This window comes from Serinus canaria, chromosome 8 (assembly GCF_022539315.1).
Source record: "Serinus canaria isolate serCan28SL12 chromosome 8, serCan2020, whole genome shotgun sequence".
Classification (NCBI taxonomy): domain Eukaryota; kingdom Metazoa; phylum Chordata; class Aves; order Passeriformes; family Fringillidae; genus Serinus; species Serinus canaria.
This window is the reverse complement of record NC_066322.1, coordinates 29,599,817-29,620,712: the sequence shown is the minus strand read 5'-3', so window position 1 is coordinate 29,620,712 and position 20,896 is coordinate 29,599,817. Positions and strand designations below refer to the sequence as shown.

At 59.8% G+C, this 20,896-nt stretch overlaps 4 protein-coding genes across 6 annotated transcripts; 1 reads left to right on the top strand and 3 right to left on the bottom strand.

Annotated features, from left to right (window-relative positions):
• Positions 1-3: 3 nt before the first annotated feature.
• LOC103824686 (flavin-containing monooxygenase 5-like) lies at positions 4-5,063 on the bottom strand. Its single transcript, XM_050977452.1, has 8 exons — positions 4,397-5,063; positions 3,099-3,287; positions 2,859-3,021; positions 2,071-2,213; positions 1,649-1,848; positions 1,210-1,559; positions 768-840; positions 4-692 (listed from the first exon to the last, which is right to left on the bottom strand). The coding sequence occupies exons 1-8, from the start codon at positions 4,778-4,780 to the stop codon at positions 335-337; spliced, it is 1,860 nt and encodes a 619-aa protein (XP_050833409.1). The 5' UTR covers positions 4,781-5,063; the 3' UTR covers positions 4-334.
• A 136-nt stretch (positions 5,064-5,199) lies between these two features.
• LOC103824687 (flavin-containing monooxygenase 5) lies at positions 5,200-11,151 on the bottom strand. Of its 2 annotated transcripts, none has more exons than XM_030226276.2 (9): positions 10,272-11,151; positions 8,730-8,887; positions 8,340-8,558; positions 8,100-8,262; positions 7,719-7,861; positions 7,191-7,390; positions 6,570-6,919; positions 6,176-6,248; positions 5,200-5,977 (listed from the first exon to the last, which is right to left on the bottom strand). In XM_030226276.2, exons 2-9 carry the CDS (start codon positions 8,859-8,861, stop codon positions 5,632-5,634), a joined length of 1,626 nt encoding a protein of 541 aa, XP_030082136.2. In that variant the 5' UTR covers positions 8,862-8,887; positions 10,272-11,151; the 3' UTR covers positions 5,200-5,631. The 2 variants fall into 2 exon arrangements, with proteins under 2 accessions (XP_030082136.2, XP_030082138.2); XM_030226278.2 differs by having other exon boundaries at positions 8,340-8,528; positions 10,272-10,410.
• On the top strand, positions 9,121-20,889 carry FAM78B (family with sequence similarity 78 member B). 2 transcript variants are annotated; one of them, XM_050977461.1, is made up of 2 exons: positions 9,121-9,211; positions 16,715-20,889. In XM_050977461.1, the coding sequence occupies exons 1-2, from the start codon at positions 9,177-9,179 to the stop codon at positions 17,235-17,237; spliced, it is 558 nt and encodes a 185-aa protein (XP_050833418.1). In that variant the 5' UTR covers positions 9,121-9,176; the 3' UTR covers positions 17,238-20,889. The 2 variants fall into 2 exon arrangements, with proteins under 2 accessions (XP_050833418.1, XP_030082139.1); XM_030226279.2 differs by lacking the exon at positions 9,121-9,211 and adding an exon at positions 14,527-14,951.
• Positions 11,288-14,480, bottom strand: PLPP6 (phospholipid phosphatase 6). Its single transcript, XM_050977462.1, has 3 exons — positions 14,422-14,480; positions 13,831-14,243; positions 11,288-12,087 (listed from the first exon to the last, which is right to left on the bottom strand). Exons 2-3 carry the CDS (start codon positions 14,225-14,227, stop codon positions 11,717-11,719), a joined length of 768 nt encoding a protein of 255 aa, XP_050833419.1. The 5' UTR covers positions 14,228-14,243; positions 14,422-14,480; the 3' UTR covers positions 11,288-11,716.
• Positions 20,890-20,896: the final 7 nt, after the last annotated feature.

Here is a 20,896-nt window from a genome sequence, read left to right as displayed (position 1 = left end):
CTGTGCTGTCCGGTCCCCGCGGCACGGGGACAAGCTTTATTCCCTTTTCCCGAGGCCCCCCGCTTGGGCACGTTCCCAGTTTCTCCACCACCTCTGTCACTTAACCCACAGATAGAGCTCGTGGGGCTGCCGGGCCAGGATTTAGGGAGCTGTTCCCAGAGCAGCCCGTGAGCAGACTTGGTGGTATCACAGCGGGAAAGCGCAACAGACCAGGCTGCACCTTCAAAGAACGGCTCCCTCCGTGCTCCGGCGCAGCTTGCGAGAGACAACAGACTCAAGCCCAAGGGAAAAGGAGAAGACTGCCGACAGCACCCGCTGTCTCCTTCCCTTTAGGCTAAGCAGAGAGCGAGACGTAGACGAGGGTGGCCACAATCATGCCGATGCTGAAGAGCACCGTGAGGACGTGGGGCAGGGCGCTGGGGCGGGCGGGGCGGCGGGCGGCCCGCGGCTGCAGGGCGCTGACCATGCGCTGCCGCTGCCCGAGGATGGCGGCCCTAGCGCCCGCCCAGGCACCCGGGCCCCGCAGCCGGTACTGGTACGGCGTGCAGGGACCGAAGGCCACCTCCATGGCTATCTTGGGGTCCGTGAGGAACAGGGAGAGCAGGTTCGGCTTGACCCCCAGCTGGTGGGCGAGGTCGTCCATGTAAGGGATGTAATCCACCTGGATGGTGTGCCGCTGGCTCTTCACGTACCTGCGGGCAGGGAGTGTTTGACACGAGGAGCACCGGGGGTAAGGGTGGCAGGGCCGTGCTGCGCAGGGGCCTTACCGCTCAGCCATTCTCTGCTTGGTTTGTGTGATTTCGGCCAGCATGTCGGCGGGCGGCGGCAGGCCCTGCAGCCCTGGGCAAAAGGAGGCTGGAGTTGGAGGGTGGGCTGTGCTTCTGCCATAGTCTGGATGGCTCTGCAGCCCAGTCAGGAGCAAAGTGGGAGACATAGACAAAGAAAGTAATAGAAGGAAAAGAAAGGAAAGGAAAAGGAAAAACGGAAAAGTATGTGGTTGCAGGCAACAGGACCAGTTAGTGACCCCCACAAGAGAAGACCCCCGCAAGAGTAGTACAAAAATGCAAAGTGGGATTTTATCCTCATGAAGAAGCAAAAGGAGGATCAAAAGGTGAGTGTGGAGAGGCAGCATGTGAGAGCACCAGCAATAACTGAGTATTGGCATGGCTGGGGATGCCCAGCTGCATCCCCCAAACTGCCCTGACTTACCTTTGAAGACGTAGGTGGCCCAGCGACACTGGAGCTCTGAGATGGGCATGATGGCTCCCCAGGGCTGGATGAGGCCAATGAAAGCCAGCGTTGGCTTCTCCAGGTCAGGGGGGAACATGAATTTGTAGAGGGGAATCTGGTTCTCCACCACCTTCACGCAGCCCTCAAGGAACGGGAAGGAGAAGCTGTATCCTGTGGCAAAAACTACGGCATCGACATCTTCCCTGGTGCCATCCTCAAAGATGGCAGATGTCTCTGTGAACTCCTGGATGTTTGGCTTCACCCGCACCCTGCCTGAAATGATGCGGTTGGGCAGGTCGTCGTTGACAGTGGGATGCTGGTCAAGAACCCTGGAAGGCACAGACAGACCTCGTTCGGGTCTTGGCAGGGGGATGGGCATTGCTGGAGCGGGTACCTGGGATGCTGCTGGGGTTCTCACCCATGCTTGGGCTTTAGGCCATAGAGTGTGTGGTCAAAGCGGGCATTCAGCTTCCACTCCATGAAGAAATTCAGGATACTTGTAGGCACCAGGTTGTGGATGAGCTGCATGAAGCGACTGAGGTAGCTGAAATCAAAGGGGTACCCATTGTCCGCCACCCGGTACAGCACCCAGGACCCACGCCTGGTGCTAAGGAAAACCTGGAAGGAAGGGGAAGAGAGGTTGTGGCACGGCAGCATGCTCAGACTGGGCTGGGCCTCTGCTGTGCTCCAGGGACAGGGAAGCCAGCACAGCTACTGGGACCACAATAGCCACCCCCACAGAGAGGGGACAGGGTGCTGAAGGCTGGGGAGCACACAGAGGATGGTGGGTGATGATCAGTGCCCTCTGGGGTCCTATCCCCGTGAGCTCTCCCAGCACACCTGCTTGGCTGTGTGGCTCAGCTCCACTGCAATATCGATGCCTGAGTTCCCAATGCCAACCACGACCACCCGTTTTCCGAAAAAGGGCTGAGGGCTCTTGTAGTCCCGGCTGTGCAGGTAGCAGCCCTCAAACTTCTCCAGCCCTAGAAGAGAGGGAAGCCATGCTGGGATGCAGAGCAGGAGGGTGGCTGCCCCCTGTTCAGACTGGTGGTATCTTTTGGGAAAAAGCTAGCAGCAGTGTGACCAACCGGAGTTATGCAGCCCTGGAGTAGTTCCCAGAGAGGTGGTGGCATCACCAGCATGGAAGATTCTCAGTGTAGCCCTGAGCATCCTGCTCTAGCTTTGGGACTAGCCTGGCTTTGAACAGGGCTTGGACTGGAGAATTCCATGCTTCCATCCCAAAATTCTGCTGCAGATCCTGTCTGGTGCTATGCATTGCCAGTAGAGGAACAACCAGGGTCTGTGCCATCTTGCCAGACCCTGGTTGACAGTGTGCTCCAGCCTCTTCCCCAGCCAAAGAGGGCCTCCACAGCTGAAAGCTCCCCTGACATTTTCCCCAGGCCCACCACCAGTGCTGAGCCCTCCAGCCTTGGTGAGGAGCTGGAGGGCCCAGCAGGTGCTTGGCCAGCAACATGGGGAGGGAGCCTGTCTCAGGTGGGAGAGACGCTGGCAGCGGTGACATCTGCCAACAGGATGCTTTGGACACTCTTGCAATCCCACTTGGTGTGTTAAAACTGCAGAGGCATTTAGGAATGTCAGGGAGCAGGCAAGCAGCCCACAGGCAGTACCTGGGAAGGAGCTGAGTGGGAGATGAGCGTTGGTGTGGTGCCCGCTGCACACCAGCACGGCGTCAAAGATGGCCGCCTCCTGCTTCCCCTCGCTCTCCGTCACCACCTCCCACTGCCCGCTGCTGGCGAAGTCGGGGCGCTTGGACACGCGGCACACGCTGGTCTGGCACAGGGCAGCGGTGTCAGGCACCCTGTGCCCCCGCTCCCGCTGCCACCTCCCCCTGGGCCCCCAGGCCTCACCCTGAAGCGGATGTGGCGGAGCAGGTCGAAGTGCTGGGCGTACATGCGGAAGTACTCCATGATCTTGGAGTTGTGCATGTAGTTGGGGAAGTCTTCAGGGATGGGGAAGTCGCTGAAGCACATCATCTCCTTGGAGGTGTTGATGATGACGGAGCGGTAGATGCTGGCACGGCCGTCCTCGGGGTGCTCCTGTGGGAGCGGGGCACAGCTCAGCGCTGGCCAGGGAACGATGGGCCAGCTGCCTGCCCCGTGGGTGCAGGATTAAGCCACAGGTTGTTGTAGCACCCATCCCTCCACCCAGCAACTCTCTTGTGGTAGAGACCCCCCCCCACCCCAAAAAACCCAGGATGTATCTCTGGACTGGCAGGAGCCAGGCAGTGGTGACAGTAGGGCATGGTGGTCTTGTGCCTCAGTTTCCCCACTTCCACTCCTTGCCCCTATGAGGTAGTGCATTCCCACATCTTCTGTGGTGCCGTTGCCCTGGCTGCCACATCAGGTCTCACCAGGTGTGGAGGCGGCTCCAGTGCTTCCTGCTGAGTGGTTGCTCCTGCTTACCAGGTCTGTGCCTCGACAGCTGGATGCTGCTGCTCTGGTTCTGCCCCACCAACCCTGTCCCTGACCCATCACAGGTAGAACTAGTGGACTGTGACAGATCCACCCCAGATTCCACTCTGACATTATGCCACCTGTTTCCTCCCCGGGCTTTCCCATGGTGGGAACGCTGGTCATTTTGTTGGTGGGTCCATAGGATTAAAGTCAGCAGTTTCATTAGGTGGGGGCACAGATGAGCTGCAGGATTGCTCCAAGGCAGGGAGAGCCAAGGCACAGAGAAGGCAGGACACGGTATCTCTGTGTAGGTGAGTGGCACAGAAGCAGAAAGAGGAGCAACCATGATTCCAGGAAAGGGCTGGGCAGGATGGGAACAGACAGTGGGGTCAGATAAGACAAGATAGGTAGGCAAGGGCTGGGAGTGACCAAGAGCAAAACAGCGGAGGTGTGGATGAGATTGGGAAGGGAAGAATGGGAAAGGGGAAATCTATGCTGGGGGAGCAAGCCATGGAATGAAATCACTGAGGAGGCTTCATCCTGCTGCTGGTGAGCAGGAGCTGGGTCCTATGTGCCTGGCACACCAGCTGGCACTGTGCTGCCAAATCACTTTTACTTTCCTTGGTTTTCCTCGGAAAGCTGCCCGCTGCACGCATGCAAAGCAGGGGAGCGGTGTGCGGTTATCTGCCAAGGACCAATCCCAAGCCTGTCCGTGCTGCTGCCAAGGAGCAGCCTGGCTGCTTGGGGCTTACCTCGAAGCGCCAGAGTCCCCCAATGTCCTTGCTCCTCTCAAAGCAGGTGGGCTCCAGCCCCTCATCCAGGCAGCATTTCAGGGCGCACAGGCCGGAGGCACCGGCACCGATGACGGCTACTCTCCGAGGAGCCATGTCCCACGGGCAGCTGGTGGCAGGGGTGCAGGAGAAGCTGTGGCCAGGAGGTGCAGAGCCAGGCACGTCCCTCAAGGGAGGCTGCCTGCTGCTGCTCGTTTTGAGGGTGACTGTCCCTGTATTTCCTGTGGGTGGCCAAGGTGTCACAAGATGTTCTTCCAGACATGATCTACAGGTTTCTCTTTCTCCTTGCCACACCTCCTGGCCTGCCCTTCCCTCTGCAAGAGGTGCATTAAGTTCTGTAAGCATTTAATGATGCTGACAGTGCCCCAGGACTTCCTGGGCAGGGCAGAGATGTGGCTATGCTTTGGATTTCGGCAGGTTGTGGCATGGAAGACAAACCTAAGGGACTGGGGGGGTGACTGGCATGACCAGCCCAGGCATCTGATGGACAGGACCGCCATCCTTTACCCACTCTGGGTCCCCAGCCCAACCAGCCACCTTCTGGAGGAGCTGTGTGCAGGTGACTAGGGTGGCACTGAGCTGTGCCACGTGACCACCAGGACCCACAGTGGTGGGACACACCTTGGGAGAGGCTGTCTCGCTGTGGAGCATGTCTGCACGTCAGCCTATGGTGTAGGCGGCCAGTGCTACGAGGCTGATCTCAAACCCATGAGCATTCCCACAGCACACAGAGGGTCTCGATGGTGTCAGTAACAGGACAGACACTTGGATATCCGTTTATTGCATTTATCCACTTAGAAAGTGTGCTGTGCCTTTGCTGCTTAGCTCTGGTGTGCATGTGGCAAAATTGGCATGGCTGGGTTACAGGGGACAGAAAAGCCTGGAGCGCTGGCTGAGAGGGACTGGAATTTAGCCTGCAGTGAGCACATTTCCACCTTTGTCCATGACAGCATTCCCCAAGGGGAGGTGAGGAGCAAGAGCCCAAGCATTATTTTGGCAGCTGGGGAGGTTCTGTGCATCTCTCGTTCCTGGTGTGGTCAGAGCTGGAACATGCCAGGCAGGAGGAAGGTTTCTGCCACCAGGTAGGCTGCCAAGGGGCAGGGGTGGCCAGCCAGTCCCACAGCACATTGCAAAGCTGTCCTGGTTTAGGGAGTCACCCCAGGACAAAAGCCTCCCTTCTTGAGCTTGCAGGGCACCTACAAGTAAGCAAAAACAGCTGCCAGGATGGCCATAGCCCCAATCAGCTTGAAGATGAGGGGCATGGCAGGGGCTGAGGTGCTCTCTTCCACGTGTCGTGTCTGCAGAGGCTTGAGGATGCGCTGCTGCTGGCTGAGGATGGCCTCCCTGGCACCTGCCCATGCGCCCGGGCCCCGCAACCGGTACTGGTACGGCGTGCAGGGACCAAAGGCCACCTCCATGGCCAGCTTGGGGTCTGTGAGGAACAGGGAGAGCAGGTTCGGCTTGACCCCCAGCTGGCAGGCGAGCTCATCCATGTAAGGGATGTAATCCACCTGGATGGTGTGCCGCTGGCTCTTCACGTACCTGCGGGCAGGGAGGGAGGGAGGTAGGTGCTGGAAGCAGAGCTGGCAGATGGCCTGCATACCAGGAAGGACTGTGGGTAGTGCGGCCAACCACATCTCTGCCCTCTGTTGGCATACAGCAATGTGCCAGGACGCATCCATGGGACGGGATGGATGCCCATGAGCAGCTGTGCCTAAGGCATCCCCGCAGGGATCTTACCGCTTTGCCATCGCTTCTTTCTTCTGCTCAATGTCGGCCTCCATGTTGTGCTGCAGGGGCAGCTTGTTCAGCCCTGGGGAGGATGAGACACAGTGGCCACTGTGGTGCTGGCCTTGCCTGGGTGCTGCGCCTCTGCCAGCACCACCGTAGTGTGTGTGCTCGCACCTGAGGCATGTCCAAGTGCCATGGGACAGGAAGGAGCAGCCTGTGGAGCTCAGAGTATGGATGTGCCTGTGCCTCTCAGAGAAGAGGCCATCTCACTGTGACAGCCACAAGGCAGAGTGCCATCACCATGGCCAGGATGGCACAACCAGCTGCTGCCTTCTCAACATGGCTGGGCACCATCTGCCCTCACTCCAGGACTGCATCTACAGGGCAGGTTTGCCTGACTTACCTTTGAAGACACGGGTGGCCCAGCGACACTGGAGCTCTGAGATGGGCATGATGGCTCCTAGGGGCTGGATGAGGCCAATGAAAGCCAGCGTTGGCTTCTCCAGGTCAGGGGGGAACATGAATTTGTAGAGGGGAATCTGGTTCTCCACCACCTTCACGCAGCCCTCAAGGAACGGGAAGGAGAAGCTGTATCCTGTGGCAAAAACTACGGCATCGACATCTTCCCTGGTGCCATCCTCAAAGATGGCAGATGTCTCTGTGAACTCCTGGATGTTTGGCTTCACCCGCACCCTGCCTGAAATGATGCGGTTGGGCAGGTCGTCGTTGATGGTTGGGTGCTGGTGAAAGACCCTGGAAGGTGCAAGAAGCCATTAGGGCTGGGAAGGGAGTGTCTCTGCTCCGTGTCCTGCTCCAGCTGCTGCTCCCTACTCTGGGGCATCTGCCCCTACACTGCTGTCTCCAAGAGTCTTTGGAAGGGGCAGTGGTGGCTCCCTCAAGCATTGCCTGGGTACAACAAAACAATAACCCAGTCCAAGCACAGGGAGCAGGGAATGGCCAAGCTGGGCAGGACATAGAAGGAGGCAGACAATCCCTTCTGGGCAGGGGGAGTGTTTGATGATACCTGTGCTTCGGCTTCAGGCCGTAACGTGAGTGATCGAACCTGGCATTCAGCTTCTTCTCCATGTAGTCACATGCCACGGATGGGCTGAACAGCCCCTGCAGGAATGTCTTCAGGCGGGTGGTTAAGATGGTGTCAATGGGGTAGCCTCGATCTCCAACGCGGTTGAAGATCCATGCACCCCGGCGAGTGCTGAGGAAGACCTAGACAAGGAAGAAGGATCACTGCCTGAAGGCAGTGGTGGTCCTGCGAGGGCTGCCCTGCAGGGCACATGCCCTTGCTCTGGGATCACTCTGCTTTTTGCTGCCCAAGCACTGGGGCAGAGGGCAGAGGGAGCTGGTGACTGGCATCTTGCTTGGGACTAAGTCTCAATTGCCTGGCAGCTGGGATTGGCAGGAGGCAGCATTGCCAAACACAGGGAGTACTGGCATGGAGAAGGAGCTGTGCAAGTGCCTTGGTCCTGGTGTCCCTGCAGAGCTGACATTGTCCCACAGAGGTAATCCTGCCCACCAGGACCCTACTCCTGCTTACCTGCTGGGCTGTTTGGCTGATCTCCACAGCCAGGTCTGACCCCGAATTCCCAATCCCGATGACCACAACCCTTTTGTCTGTGAAAGCCTGAGCATCCTTGTAGTCTCGGCTGTGGAGGTAGCGGCCCTTGAACTTCTCAATTCCTGTGCGCAGAAGGAGGAGGGATGCTTGGCTTCCTGGTGCCAGGCTGGAGGATACTAAAGACTGGATACATTCCCTTACCCCACCAAACCACTCCTGGGGAGCACAGGAGCACTCCTGGAGTCAAAGTAAACAGGGAAATGTTTGGCCAGGGGGGAAGCAGCAGGGAGAATAGGGACAGGCATGGACTAGCTTTCTAGTGTCTCTGGTGTCTCCTCACACCGGTGCACAGGGCAGTACCTGGGAAGGAGCTGAGTGGGAGATGAGCGTTGGTGTGGTGCCCGCTGCACACCAGCACGGCGTCAAAGATGGCCGCCTCCTGCTTCCCCTCGCTCTCCGTCACCACCTCCCACTGCCCGCTGCTGGCGAAGTCGGGGCGCTTGGACACGCGACACACGCTGGTCTGGCACAGGGCAGCGGTGTCAGGCACCCTGTGCCCCCGCTCCCGCTGCCACCTCCCCCTAGGCCCCCAGGCCTCACCCTGAAGCGGATGTGGCGGAGCAGGTCGAAGTGCTGGGCGTACATGCGGAAGTACTCCATGATCTTGGAGTTGTGCATGTAGTTGGGGAAGTCTTCAGGGATGGGGAAGTCGCTGAAGCACATCATCTCCTTGGAGGTGTTGATGATGACGGAGCGGTAGATGCTGGCACGGCCGTCCTCGGGGTTCTCCTGTGGGAGCGGGGCACAGCTCAGCTCTAGCTAGGGAACGATGGGGAAGGATGACTGGGGCTGATGAGGATCTTCTTTTCATGGAGCCCCTGCCCTCAGTCTCACCCAGAGGATCCCACTATGGCCGGCTGCCCCCCCAGCAGCCACCACGGACCCCTGCGGTGCTGACCCCAAGCAGGACAAGTGGCCAGTAGGGTTTACCTCAAACCTCCAGAGGCCTCCGATGTCGCCTGTCCTCTCGAAGCAGACGGGCTTCAGCCCCTCCTGGAGGCAGGCTTTGATGGCGCACAACCCGCTGCTGCCCCCGCCGATGATGGCCACCTTCTTTGCCATGCTGCGCTCCACCACCGGCTCTCTGCCTGGGGACAGCGTTGGACAGCGGGACTACGCTGCCAGGGGTGCGATTGTGCAAGACTTCGATCCTGCTCAAAGAGGTCCCAAGCAAAAGAGGCAGCCCCTGAAAGGTGTGTCTGGGGTTGCACAGCCACTGCTGTCCCCTGCCAGGTGTGGACCTGGCCAGTGCTGGGTTTTGCAATACTGTGGTGTTGCCTCTGGAGGCCTTGAGGAGGAATCCTACCGACTGTCAGGAAGCCTCAAAACCACCCCGTCCATGCCAAGTCCCGGTGATGGAAGTGCCCTGGAAGTGCTATGCCCTGCTGCGGGAACAGACAGCTCCCTCCCAGGTGGGTGACAGCCCCCCTGCCTGCCCTTTGCCCTCTCCCTTCCCCGGGGAGATTGCTGTTGTACTGTCGCGGTGCCCGCTGGTGCCGGCAGCTCGGGGCACACCCTTCACCGACCTGCGTCCGTGGGACGAGCAGCCCAGGGAAGGCTGGCGGCGGGCACGGGGCCGTGCGAGGGTCTCTGCCGGGCTGCCCCGGCCCGTGAGGCCGGCCCGCGGCCTGGCTTTGTGGTGCGCAGCGTCCGGCACTGGGGCCTCGCCCTCCGTCACTCCTCCCACGGGCGCGGGGAAAGGAAGCCCGGACCCGGCTGGCTCCCGGCCGCCTGCACGGCTGTTCCGGCAGCGGCGTCGCCGCAGCCTCGGCCGGCGGCTGCAGGAGCCATTCCAGGCGCTGCGCGGCGACACGGACACCCAGCCCATCCTTGTGGTTGCGTGCTTGGTAAACAAGCGCTGTCCTGGACTTTGACCCTAGGATTATCGGGATCAGCCCACGCCTGCCTATTCTGGTACCCGGGGTGGCACACTGCTCTGGCTGCTCCATTTGGTAGTCGGCGCTGGATCGCCCACATCCCCTGTGCCCCTGGGCTGGGCATGTCGGCATAGTCTCCCTATAACCACGGCTCACCCCTGAGCTAGCAGAGTCCTTGGGGCCAGTGGAACCCCGGTGAGAGGAGCACCACGCTGCTGGGGTGTCCCTGGTGTGAGGGTGGTGGGAACAGCCAGGAAAAGGCTGTCCCTCACAGCAGAAGGCACAGACCATGTGGATCCAAACTTGCTGCTGGCTCCTGGCACACTCATAGCCAGACAGCCCCTGAGGCTGCAGGAGAAATTTGCTCTTCCATATGCAGAGAACTTTGCTGTGGAGTTGAGCAAGCAGAGGGGCCAAGCTCTGCAGCTGAAATGGTTTTAACCTTCTAAAACTCACAGTATGTTTGCAGTAAGCTTAATAAAGCTCTTTCTGTCCCTTGCGGTCAGCAAGGACTGATCTCTGCCCGCGGTAGAGATGCTGAGCTGCCAACCCACACTCTGTGCCTGACTGTCAAAAAGCATCAAAAGCATCTTACCAAGCAAGGGATCCGCACAGGAATGGAGAGCTGGCAACACTCGAAGTGCTACTCTTCCTGCTCTGCTGTCAGCTGGCTTCTGGCTCTTGCAACCTCTGCACAGACTGCCCAAGGGCAACAGGTACAGGCATAGCTCTCCACCACTCTGCTGTTGCTATGAAACCTCATTACAACACACATTAACACTGCCTGGTCTTAATATGACTAAATTGGTGCTTGCCAGGGCCTGAGTGCACTAACAGACCTCAATGACCACAAAGAACCTCACCTGGGCCCAATCCCTTTACCCACATGCCAGGAGCACTGTTGAAGCTGATTATCTGAGCTCAGTCTAGAGCCCTCACTCCCTGCCTGGCTGTGGTCCCTGCTGAAATGCATTCTATGATTTTCTGGCTCAATCTCGGCCCCAGCTCATTACAGAGGTTCCTTGTGGTCCCCTCCTGCCAAGGACCAGCAGCCCTCTGTGAAAAACAGGCTACCAGTGGTGCCAGGGGAGGAAAACCAGCCTGCTTGGAGCACAGGGAGCCGTGGCTGTGGTTGGCATAGCCAGGGCCTCTTGCTGGAGGAGGTGCAAGCAAGGCTCAGACCTGGGGCTGGGTGTATTTCTGGGCTGTTGGGAAGGGGCTGGCTCTGCAGGACTCTCTGCAGTCTGGAGTATGCTATTGATCAGGAATTGCTGTGAATGTGTTGTACCCCCTAAGAAACTGAAGACCCTGTGCAGGGAAAAAGGAACTGGGAAGCTCTGGACAAGAGCCTGAGGAGCAGGCTGCTGCTGGGAGCTGCTCACCCTGTTGCCCACTGAATGATCAATCCTTCAGTGCCACTATCCTTTCCCAATGACTCTGGGGCCATTTGCTCGACATCTAGCCTAAGTGCAGCACTTAAATTGAGAGCAATAGCACTTAAGTTGAGAGCAATAGGGAAGAGATTGCTTAGGGAGGCAAAGCTCTGTTACTCTGAGGAAAGAGCCTAGTGGGTTCCCTCCAGGCAAGTGTTGTAGAACAGGCTGTGCAGGGTATGCTTACGACAGCAGCATGATCAGTGTATTTTTAGGATACAGATACAGGGGTGATTGCAGAGAAACCTCTGCAGAGTCACAGCTACCACGTACACCATGGGCCATTGCAGGTGCCCAGCGAGAGCATGCAGATTCACAGTATGAGCAGCGAGCTGCCGGCCAGGTGTGCTGAGCCCTCCCCAGGCTCTGCAGAGACTGCTTTTGGTCACCAGAGAACAGTCAGCGCAGCCCCTGCCTGACAGCCCACAGGAGGGCAGGACAGCACCAGACATCCGAATGCAGGCCCTGGAGCCTGCAGCACCACTTGTGTGGAAGTCTTGGCCGGACTGACGGGGTTCAGGATGCCACTTCAGCACCAGAATCCCCTCCCGTGCGTGCTCAGAATGCCGGCGCACGGCCCCTGCTTTGTGCTGAGGCCGGCGGGCGGTCAGCGGCTCCAGAGCGCAAAGAGGGTGGGCGCGGTGGCCGGGGACAGCCAGCAGTGCTCCACCACGCCGTAGAGCGCGTAGCCCAGCAGCAGCCCGAAAAGCACATCCGTCATGTTGTGCCTGCCCAGCATGACCCGGGAGATGCTGACGATGAGAGCCCAGAGCACCACGAGCACGCGCAGCGGCACGGCCAGGACCAGGTGGCGCAGCACGAAGCGGCAGACGAGAGCGGCCCTGGTGGCGTGGCCCGAGGGGAAGGAGTACTTGTCCACAGAGATGGTGACGAACATGTCCATCTTGTTGTGCGTGGGCCGTGGCCGCTTGACGAGCCCCTTCACCACCGCCACCATCACCAGGTCCAGCAGCAACGCTGGGAGAGACAGCAACAGTGGTTACTGAAAGCAGAGCTATCAGCCAAGGGCCATCGGCTGTCAAAGCTGCCTCAGGGTGATGTTCTCCCCATGGCTTCAACACCCAGGCAGGGAGAGCACAGCACACAGCTGCTCCAGGCCTTCTGCAGCAGAAGGAGCACATCCTCAACCTCTGCTCCTCTGCACGCACCCCTCCTGCACCATCAGCCCCTTGGCCTGTCACAGCCGACAGGGCCCTGCCCGGCCTGCACCCCAGGGATTTTCTCTCTGTGCAGAATCTGATCTTGCCATGACTCTGGGCCTGATCTGCTCCTTAATCTGAAGGCAGCAGAAGCATGAAGTTCCCAGAGCTCCCTTCGTGGCAGTGCTGACTCTGCATTGCTGTCTGCCCTGCTGACCAGGGTCAAACTGGCTGGGTGAATGATCAACCCACTCCCCTCGGGCACAGGTCAGTGGGAAATGCTCAGGGCTGGTGGGCTGCCAGGCTCCTGGGGTCTGCCTGCTCCCTGCTGCTGGGGGAAAAGTTAACCCTGCTCTGGTTCTTAAGAGATAAGGGTAAGTTATGGTGGCTTGCCCCTGAGGGCTAAAGGCTGTTGTCACAGAGGAGGCAAAGCACCTGTGATAAATGTTCAGCCAGTATTTGCCAAGAGCAGCTTCTCATGTAGGGCAGAGGGTGCTTTCTCCATCCCTGTTAGCTCAGCTTAGCACAGCACCCACACCAAGGGCTACTTCTTGTGTAAGACACCAACTTCTGTGTGTCGTAAGACACATTTCTGGACACCAAATCTTTTGGTCACTTCAGTTCATTTCCTTAGGTTAATCATTTAAGACTAAATTTCCTTTCTTTCCATGTGTAAAACTAGATCAATTGCTTTTTCTCTTTCGTCACGGGATCTGGGAATTCAAGCTGGACACGAGGGAATCCTTCTTCCCCATGTGGGTGCTGCAACCCAGGGATAGATCCCCACAGAGGTGAGTGGCTCTTGCCCAGAGCACTGAGGCGCTGGGACAGCTCTCCTTGGAGCAAAGGTTAGGCTGGAGGCATCCAGTTCTGCTGTGGGGCTCCAATTTAACTATGTACTGCTAGATGAGAAAGAAGCACAAACCCATGTTTCCCACTAAGCAAATTTCAATTCAAAATTGAAATGTGAGATCCTAATTATTTGCAATATAATACAAGACTAACAACAGAGAGAAGGTCTGGTGCCCTAGAGCTATAACAGTTTCTAAATAAGCATAAATTAATCCTGTTAAATATACCTAGGCTGTTCTCTATGTGTGTGAAAAACTACAGCACGCAGGATTAAAATTGTGCTTTAAACCAGGTTTCCTCACTGGCTGGAACAGAACAATCCATGAAGGCCCTGCAGGCAGGGAGGCAAGGGTCTGTGTGCCAGAGCAGCTTTTCAGGGAAAGGCCCGATGTCTCAATACTCGGCACTGCACCTGCAATGTACTGTTGTGACATGCGTGGCGAGCTGAGCGGATTCGGCCCCGACAGCGTTTTGTAACCGCGGGAGCAGTTTGCAGTCGGGAGTTTGCCAGTGCGTGGTGGCAGCTGTGCCAGGTGACTCGTGTCGCTGCCACCACGCCCTTAAGCCGCAGGGTCATTCCTCTGCCGCCGGGCATGCCAGGTGAGCCCGCACAGGCTGCTCAAAATCAGCTCTTGGGGCTTCGGCTTACCCAGCTCTGCCCCACCCCTCGGGTCGCCCTCCCCAGCCCCGGGGCGGACCCCCGCCTCACCGAAGAGCAGGTTGAGCAGCACCTCCCTGGCCGCCGAGCTGTCACTGTGGCAGAGCCCGTAGAAGGTGCCGAGCAGCCAGGGGATGCCGTGCCCCGACACCTCGATGACCTTCATCAGGGGCCGGGCGCTGCCCCAGGCCGAGCCCTCCCCAGCGCACACCCCCAGGCGCTTGGAGGCCCAGAGGTCGATGGCGAGCAGGGAGCTGAGGGCGATGCCCACGAAGGACGGGTTCAGCTTCATGCAGTCCTCTTCGGGCAGCGGGGCGGCGGCGACGGCGGGCTCCCGGCGGCGGGACGGGCTGTCGGGAGCGGCGGGCCCGCGCTGGCTCAGCGACAGGAACTCCAGGCGGCCGCCGCTGCCGGCGCGCCGCTCGCGGCCGCTCCGGGGGCTCGGCATGGCGACGGCGGGCGGCCTGCGGGAGGCGGGAGGCGGTCACCCGCTGCCAGGCCCGCTCGGGACCTAGCATGTCCCCCTGCCCGGGGCCGCTTCCCTCCTCCCCTCCCCCCCGCCCTGCCCCGTTATCCCCGCCCCGTTCTCGGCGCGTCCCCAAGGACGCGGCGGGTGCGGTACGCCCGCGCTTCCCCCGGTACCGGGCGGCCCCGGCCCCGCTTCCGTTTCCTGTTCTGCTTCCGCCCGTGACGCACGCGCCGCTCCCGGCGCGCCCCGCCCGCCGGCGCGCACGTGCCCGCCGCGGCCGGCGTACGGCGGCTGGCGAGGGCCGGAAGAGACGCGGCGGCGCCTTCGCCCTGCCGGCGCCGGTGCGGGCGCCGTGCGGCGGGCGGCGATGCGCGGCGGGCGGGCGGCGGCGGGACCGGCCGCCCCCCCGGGCCCGCGGTGACGGCGGCTCGGCCGCGGCCATGGGGTGCCTGCAGAGCGTGGCCTGCAAGGCACGGGTGCGCCGCGAGCAGATCGTGGTGTCGGACGTGTCGGCCACCATCGAGCCGGCGGCCACGGCCATCGAGGAGAGCTCGCCGGTGGTGCTGCGGTACCGCACGCCCTACTTCCGTGCCTCCGCCCGCGTCCTCATGCCGCCCATCGCCCGGCGGCACACCTGGGTGGTGGGCTGGATCCAGGCCTGCAACCACATGGAGTTCTACAACACCTACAGCGACCTGGGCGTGTGAGCACCGCGGGCACGGGGGCGCGGGGTCCGGGCTGGGAACGGCGGGGGCTCCCCGGGGCGGGCACCCGCCCTGCCCCGCTCCGCCCGCAGGCACCAGGAGCTGCACCCCGGCATTGGATTCTGCAACCCCGACATTGGGTGGGAGCTGCATCCCGGCATTGGGAACTGCATCCCGGCACTGGGAACTGCACCCCGGCACTGGGAGCTGCACCCCGGCACTGGGAGCTGCATCCCGGCATTGGGTTCTGCAACCCCGACATTGGGTGGGAGCTGCACCCCCGCACTGGGAGCTGCACCCCGGCACTGGGAGCTGCACCCCGGCATTGGGAGCTGCATCCCGGCATTGGGAGCTGCATCCCGGCACTGGGAGCTGCATCCCGGCACTGGAAACTGCATCCCGGCACTGGGAGCTGCATCCCCGGCACTGGGAGCTGCATCCCCGGCACTGGGTGGGAGCTGCACCCCTGCACTGGGAGCTGCACCCCGGCATTGGGAGCTGCACCCTGGCATAGGGAGCTGCAACCCCGGCACTGGGTGGGAGCTGCACCCCCGCACTGGGAGCTGCACCCCGGCATTGGGAGCTGCACCCTGGCATAGGGAGCTGCAACCCCGGCACTGGGTGGGAGCTGCACCCCCGCACTGGGAGCTGCACCCCGGCATTGGGAGCTGCATCTCTGGCACCCCAGCCCCACTCCCCAACCCCACAGCCGCCCCCACACGGTCCTGCTGGCCCGGACTTCGCCCTTCCGAGGGCTTTGTGGCCGCTGTCTCCCACCAAGCATAGGTTTTTCTTTGGGACTGGGACGGGAGCACGGGCTGTGCTGGGGCAGTTGCCCCCTTGGCTTGTGTTAGAAGAGGGAAAGGTTGTGGTGCTGGGCAGAAGCGGCAGCTGGAAAACAGCCTTTTCCAAGGCTGAGTGTGTGGGTGGCTTGTCATCCCTTTGGGGATGCTGAGGGGCAAATCTGTTGGCTTAGTATTTGTGTCTTCTGCCTTTGGAAAGGGGTAATGCAAGAGGGGAGATGTCCAGAGGGGTCTGCTCTGCAGCTCGCTGGTGGGCTTCTGCTGCTGGTGCCACAGCTCTGTGGGTGCTGGGGGAGCAGTAGGTCCTTGTGCTGCATCCTAGTATCACCACAGACTGGTGTGCGTGGGGCACTGGGGCACTTGGGGCCGTTGGAGTGAGTGGGGTGATCGCTTGGAGGGATGGCACAAGTGTGGCCCCAGCCCCTCTGCTGCAAAGACAGGCCTCGCCGTAGCCACACGGTGTTGGTAGCATGGCCAGCAGCAAAGATTTGGGCTGAATACCCACCCCCCAGCCATATTGTAGGGATTTCATGGTGCCAGTGGCAGGCACCATTGTGGGATTCAGTTGTTGTACGTGCCTCGGTATTTAAGGCATAAAAATCACAGACCTCCTGCAGGAGGGGGCTGCTGCTAGGCTGGGCCCATGCCCTGGTCAGCTGGGAGACAGTGAAGGCTGTTCTGCAGCACAGGAGCTGATCAGGGAGAGAGTGACCCCAAAGAGACTCAGCAGTGGGTTTTGGCCCAGGCAGTTTAATTGCAAGTTAATTAAAATGGCATTGTGTTGGCAGAGCACAAGGCTTGAGCTGGATGTGCTCAAGGAAGCTGAATTTGTTCTTTAGGGCTGTCCCTGAGCATTTGCTGCAGGCAGGCAGAGGGTCCCTGTGCTGCTGGCTTCCCTGTCCCTCGCCGGGTACTGTTGCTGCCATTTCTCTGCTCATCTTCCTCTTCCTCTTCACTAGGTCGAGCTGGGAGCTGCCCGACCTGCGGGAAGGACGAGTAAAAGCCATCAGCGATTCGGATGGGGTGAGCTACCCCTGGTATGGAAACACCACAGAAACCGTGACCCTGGTGGGGCCCACTAACAAGATCTCCAGGTTCTCGGTGAGCATGAATGACAATTTCTACCCCAGCGTGACGTGGGCCGTGCCCGTGAGCAACAGCAACGTGCCGCTGCTGACCAGGATTAAGAGGGACCAGAGCTTTACCACGTGGCTTGTGGCCATGAACACCACCACCAAGGAGAAGATCATCCTGCAGACTATAAAGTGGAGGATGCGGGTGGACATTGAGGTGGACCCCATGCAGCTGCTGGGGCAGAGGGCACGGCTGGTGGGCAGGACTCAGCAGGAGCAGCCGCGGATCCTCAGCAGGATGGAGCCCATCCCGCCCAACGCACTAGTGAAGCCCAACGCCAACGATGCCCAGGTGCTCATGTGGAGACCCAAGCGAGGGCAGCCCATCGTGGTGATACCTCCCAAGTAGGGCGTGCAGCTGAGCACCTGGCTGCCCCTGGCCCGCTGCAGACGGACAGGGCTGCCGAGCCAAAGCTGACCTCTCGGGTTCTCCTGCCTTCGTTGTTGTGGTTGGAAACGTGGCTCCTCCTCGGTCAGAAATAGAGCCTGGCTGGCACAAGGCCGCAGAAGAGGGTTTGCTGAGCTGGAGGATTTCCCGGGAAGCGGAATGGAGTACTTGCAGCTGGCACAGAGGCTGTCTGACACAAAGGACTCGCCTTTCCTTGCGGGGTGGCTTGAGGAGCATGAGTGTGGTTGAACCGTGCCTGTGGCAGATGCTGCTTCCCACCCAGCCGGAGGGAGAAGCAGAGGCTGTTCCTGCTGGCAGTGGGGGCTGCTGCAGTGCCCGTGTCTCTGCCATGTCCGTACCTATGCATTTCAGATCCGTGATCTGCCCCTCGCCTGCCCGCTGGGACCGGGCGGGAGGGCCGGCAGCGGGGTGGGACCGGGCGGTGCTGGGGGCGGGTCCGAGCCCGGTGCCACCGCCTGGGAGGGATTTTCTGCAGCCCGGGGACAGCGGGACACGTTTTGCATGCGTCTGGGTGTGTTTGGAGTGGTTGTGAGTGTAGGAGATGCCATAGCTCTTTTCAGTCTTGGGGTGAGGTCTAAGGGCAGGTTAGATGTCCTTTTGTTGTAAGGTGCACTAAGTCTTTGCGTCCCTCAGCCTCCCCTCCCGAGTCCACTGGCCCTTCTCTTTCGGGAGCGGGAGGGATTCCCAGCCCAGTCCAGACGGGAAGTGGGGGCGGTGCCGTTCTCCCAGCCCTGTGCTCTGTGTGTGTGTGGGGTACCCAAACCAGCCCAGAGGTACCCCTGGACTTGCTTTGCTTCACTGCACACCCCGCTCCCTTGCTAGCAGTTGGGTGCTTGCTGTTTTCCATGCAAATGCTGGCTCACGTGGAGGCCTCTTCCCCAGCCACCCATGGCTACTGGCTGGGCCACCAGTGGAGGGGCCAGCACGCTTTGTGGTACCTCCCCAGGCTCTGTGCAAGGCAGGGATGTGAGTGGAGGCTGTTCAGGGCAGGTCTGGGTTTTCCTGGGAAGGAGGAGCTGAATGTGCTGCCTGGGGCTGCCTCCTGCTGCTGCTGCTGTGCTTGGGAGGGGTCAGAGAGGGATTTACTTGCCTTTCTCCTCACTCCTTGCTGCCTGGATGGCTGGCATTGGCTGGTCTGTGGGGCGGGCAGCACGGTGCTGGGGGATGCAGCTGGCAGTTCCCAGGATCTCACCCTGGAGCTGCAGCAGAGGCATAAACCATGGCTGTGCTGCTGCTGCTCCAGGTGCTCCATCACTCCTGGGCAGGTGCTTACAGCTTTTGCTGCTCCCTCTGCTCTTTCCTCCCTGGCACGAACCCTGCAGCTCCTCCAGCTCACAGCCCTGCCTTCTGCACACTGCGGGGAGGTTGTGCTGCCCTGGGGATGCAGGTCATTCCCGCAGGGAAGGTCCCTGTGCTATCCCGCTGGTAGGACAGGCTGGGGAAGAGTGCTGGGTGACACTTCCCTGCACCCCGGGCCCCGCCAGCACAGGGACTCCCGAGGCATCTTAGACCAAAAATCCCTGTGAAATTCCTGTGCTATTTATTGCCCTCAGTAGCGTTTGCTGCTGATCCAGTACTTTATTTATTTTTCCTCTGGGAGTGTTTCCTTTGGATGCCTTGGTGCAACAATTCCGTGTGCCAGGGCTGGCGCTCACGCTCCTTCCGCCCGGCCTCCCGCTGGGCTGGGAACCCGCTGCTTTCCGTGCGTGGGTCGGGTTCTGCAGGGGGCAGGCTTGAAGGGAGAGAGGGCTTTGAGCTTTGGTTTGCTGTATTTTCTGCAGCAGAGCTCCCACAGGGAGCTTGTGGTGTGGGAAGATGTCCTGCTCTTGTGAGACTGTGGCTTTGTCCTGGTGTGGGACCAATGGCACCTTTTGCCATCGCTGATGTTTTGTTTCTCAAAAAGTGTGTGTGGAGAGGGGTTAGAAACTTGAAATAACAATTTTCCTGAAGGACTGGGGGAGGAGGGGTAAGTATCTTTTGGTTTGAAGTAAGGCAGGTGTATACTTTTGACCCAGGGGGACAGAAACATCTCTGGCAGCATCAGAGCTAAAACGCCAGAGGAAGGGGCTCCCCAACAAACAGGTGGCTCCAAGGTGAGCTTCCTGCTGGGAGAGGATGCTGTGTCCAGAGGCTGTGTGAGCCAGCTCCCCAAAACCCATGGGAAGTGGCTGCAGGCTGCTGTCAGCCCAGGGAGCTGCAGTGGCACCACTGTGGCTCCAGTGCCTGGGAGAGCAGGGACACTGCTGCAGGGATGCTGTTGAACTCAACATTGCCACCTTTTGGGATTTGCTGGCCAGTCTGAGCCTTGGCACGTGGCTGATGCCATGACACCGAGACAGCAGTAGCTGCATTTCTGTCCATGAATGTCTTCAACATCCTGGTGCCAGGGTCAGGCTCCGTGCCTGGCTGTAGCTGTGTGCCTGATGCCCCAGGGCTGCCCCAGCCTGCAGGCAGGTGTTGGCTGAGCCCCGGGGCTGTGCCTGTGTTCACCTCTCCAGGCTTCTGCCAGGCTTCCACTCCCACTCCTCTGACAGCTGGATTTGATGCACTTGGTTTGGTGCATGGGTTGTCTTTGTGGGCATTTCCCCATTAAAAAAGAAGGGGGGGGAAAAAGAGTTTTCAAAGAAACACATGCACAGTATTTACAGAAACGTGCAGGCATTTTGCATGTTGGCAAAAGTGCATGTTCACACCTGGGTGGAGATGGAACTCTGGGGCTGTTGGTGCTCAAAGGAAGGAGGGAAGGTGTGGGGGAAGAGTTCCCATGTAGGAGTCTGAGTTTGGCTCGTTCCCTCTGGCTGGTTGAGCACTCACTCCTGGGCTTCACCCCACGGGATGCTCTCCCTGTGCCCCCCTTCCCCACCAGCACCCCGTTATCTCAGGGAGGGGCAGCCCATGGAAATGCCCACCCTCATGCTCCCTTTGCCCTGAGCCTTGGGTGCCCCTTCCCCTCATTCCCAGCCTCGGGTCACTTATTTATCTATTTATTTATTTATTTAAGTTATTTATTGGTATTTATTGACAACTGGAAGTCCGGGTGGGGCGGGGGGGCTCATTTCTGCTGCACAGTGGGGGCAGCTGGGTCTCCCCCACACCCAGCCCCCTGCCTTTTGGGGTGCTGCTGGGAGCACCTCTGGGGAGGAATGCTAGTGGGTCCCCAGGCTCCCATCCCCTTTTTGAGAGGCAGGGGAGGCAAGGGGAAGCACACCGTGCCTGCAGGGAGGGCACCCGGTGCTCGCCCCCTCCCTGCAGAAGCTCGGTGCCCCTGTGCTCCCTCCCCTGCCCATCCCTGTTTACTGACCCTGCCTCCTGGTGCCTCTCCCGCTGGATTTGATGTTTCCAGCTCCTGGAAAGGGCGGGAGGAGCCAGGATGGATGAATGTCACTACGGAGAACAGACCAAACCAGGTATTCTGCTGCCGCGTGGGGAAAATCAGAGAGAGAGGAAAGCTGGTTTTGCAGAGTGCCTTAAATACAAATGACTTTACCCAGTAGGGAGCTTGGACTTCTGTCTCTGGATGTTGTTACCAACTCGAAAAATGTTGCATTTCACTTCTCTGGGATTAAAAGAAAACTACTCGAGCTGTCCTGGAGCCAAAC

Bases quoted from the DNA above. Each gene is read 5' to 3' on its own strand.
- LOC103824686 (XM_050977452.1), bottom strand. From the start codon at position 4,780: ATGCTTACAGAACTTAATGCACCTCTTGCAGAGGGAAGGGCAGGCCAG. The intron at 3,288-4,396 runs GTAAGCCCCAAG...CCGCTCCCACAG, and splicing joins GGGGACTCTGGCGCTTCGAG to GAGCACCCCGAGGACGGCCG. The intron at 1,560-1,648 runs GTGAGAACCCCA...TGTGCCTTCCAG, and splicing joins GGCCTAAAGCCCAAGCATGG to GGTTCTTGACCAGCATCCCA.
- LOC103824687 (XM_030226276.2), bottom strand. From the start codon at position 8,861: ATGGCAAAGAAGGTGGCCATCATCGGCGGGGGCAGCAGCGGGTTGTGC. The intron at 6,920-7,190 runs GTATCATCAAAC...TGCACCTTCCAG, and splicing joins GGCCTGAAGCCGAAGCACAG to GGTCTTTCACCAGCACCCAA. The intron at 5,978-6,175 runs GTAAGATCCCTG...CCCTGCCCGCAG, and splicing joins AAAGAAGCGATGGCAAAGCG to GTACGTGAAGAGCCAGCGGC.
- PLPP6 (XM_050977462.1), bottom strand. From the start codon at position 14,227: ATGCCGAGCCCCCGGAGCGGCCGCGAGCGGCGCGCCGGCAGCGGCGGC. The intron at 12,088-13,830 runs GTGAGGCGGGGG...TGTCTCTCCCAG, and splicing joins GCTGCTCAACCTGCTCTTCG to CGTTGCTGCTGGACCTGGTG.
- FAM78B (XM_030226279.2), top strand. From the start codon at position 14,689: ATGGGGTGCCTGCAGAGCGTGGCCTGCAAGGCACGGGTGCGCCGCGAG. The intron at 14,952-16,714 runs GTGAGCACCGCG...CCTCTTCACTAG, and splicing joins ACCTACAGCGACCTGGGCGT to GTCGAGCTGGGAGCTGCCCG.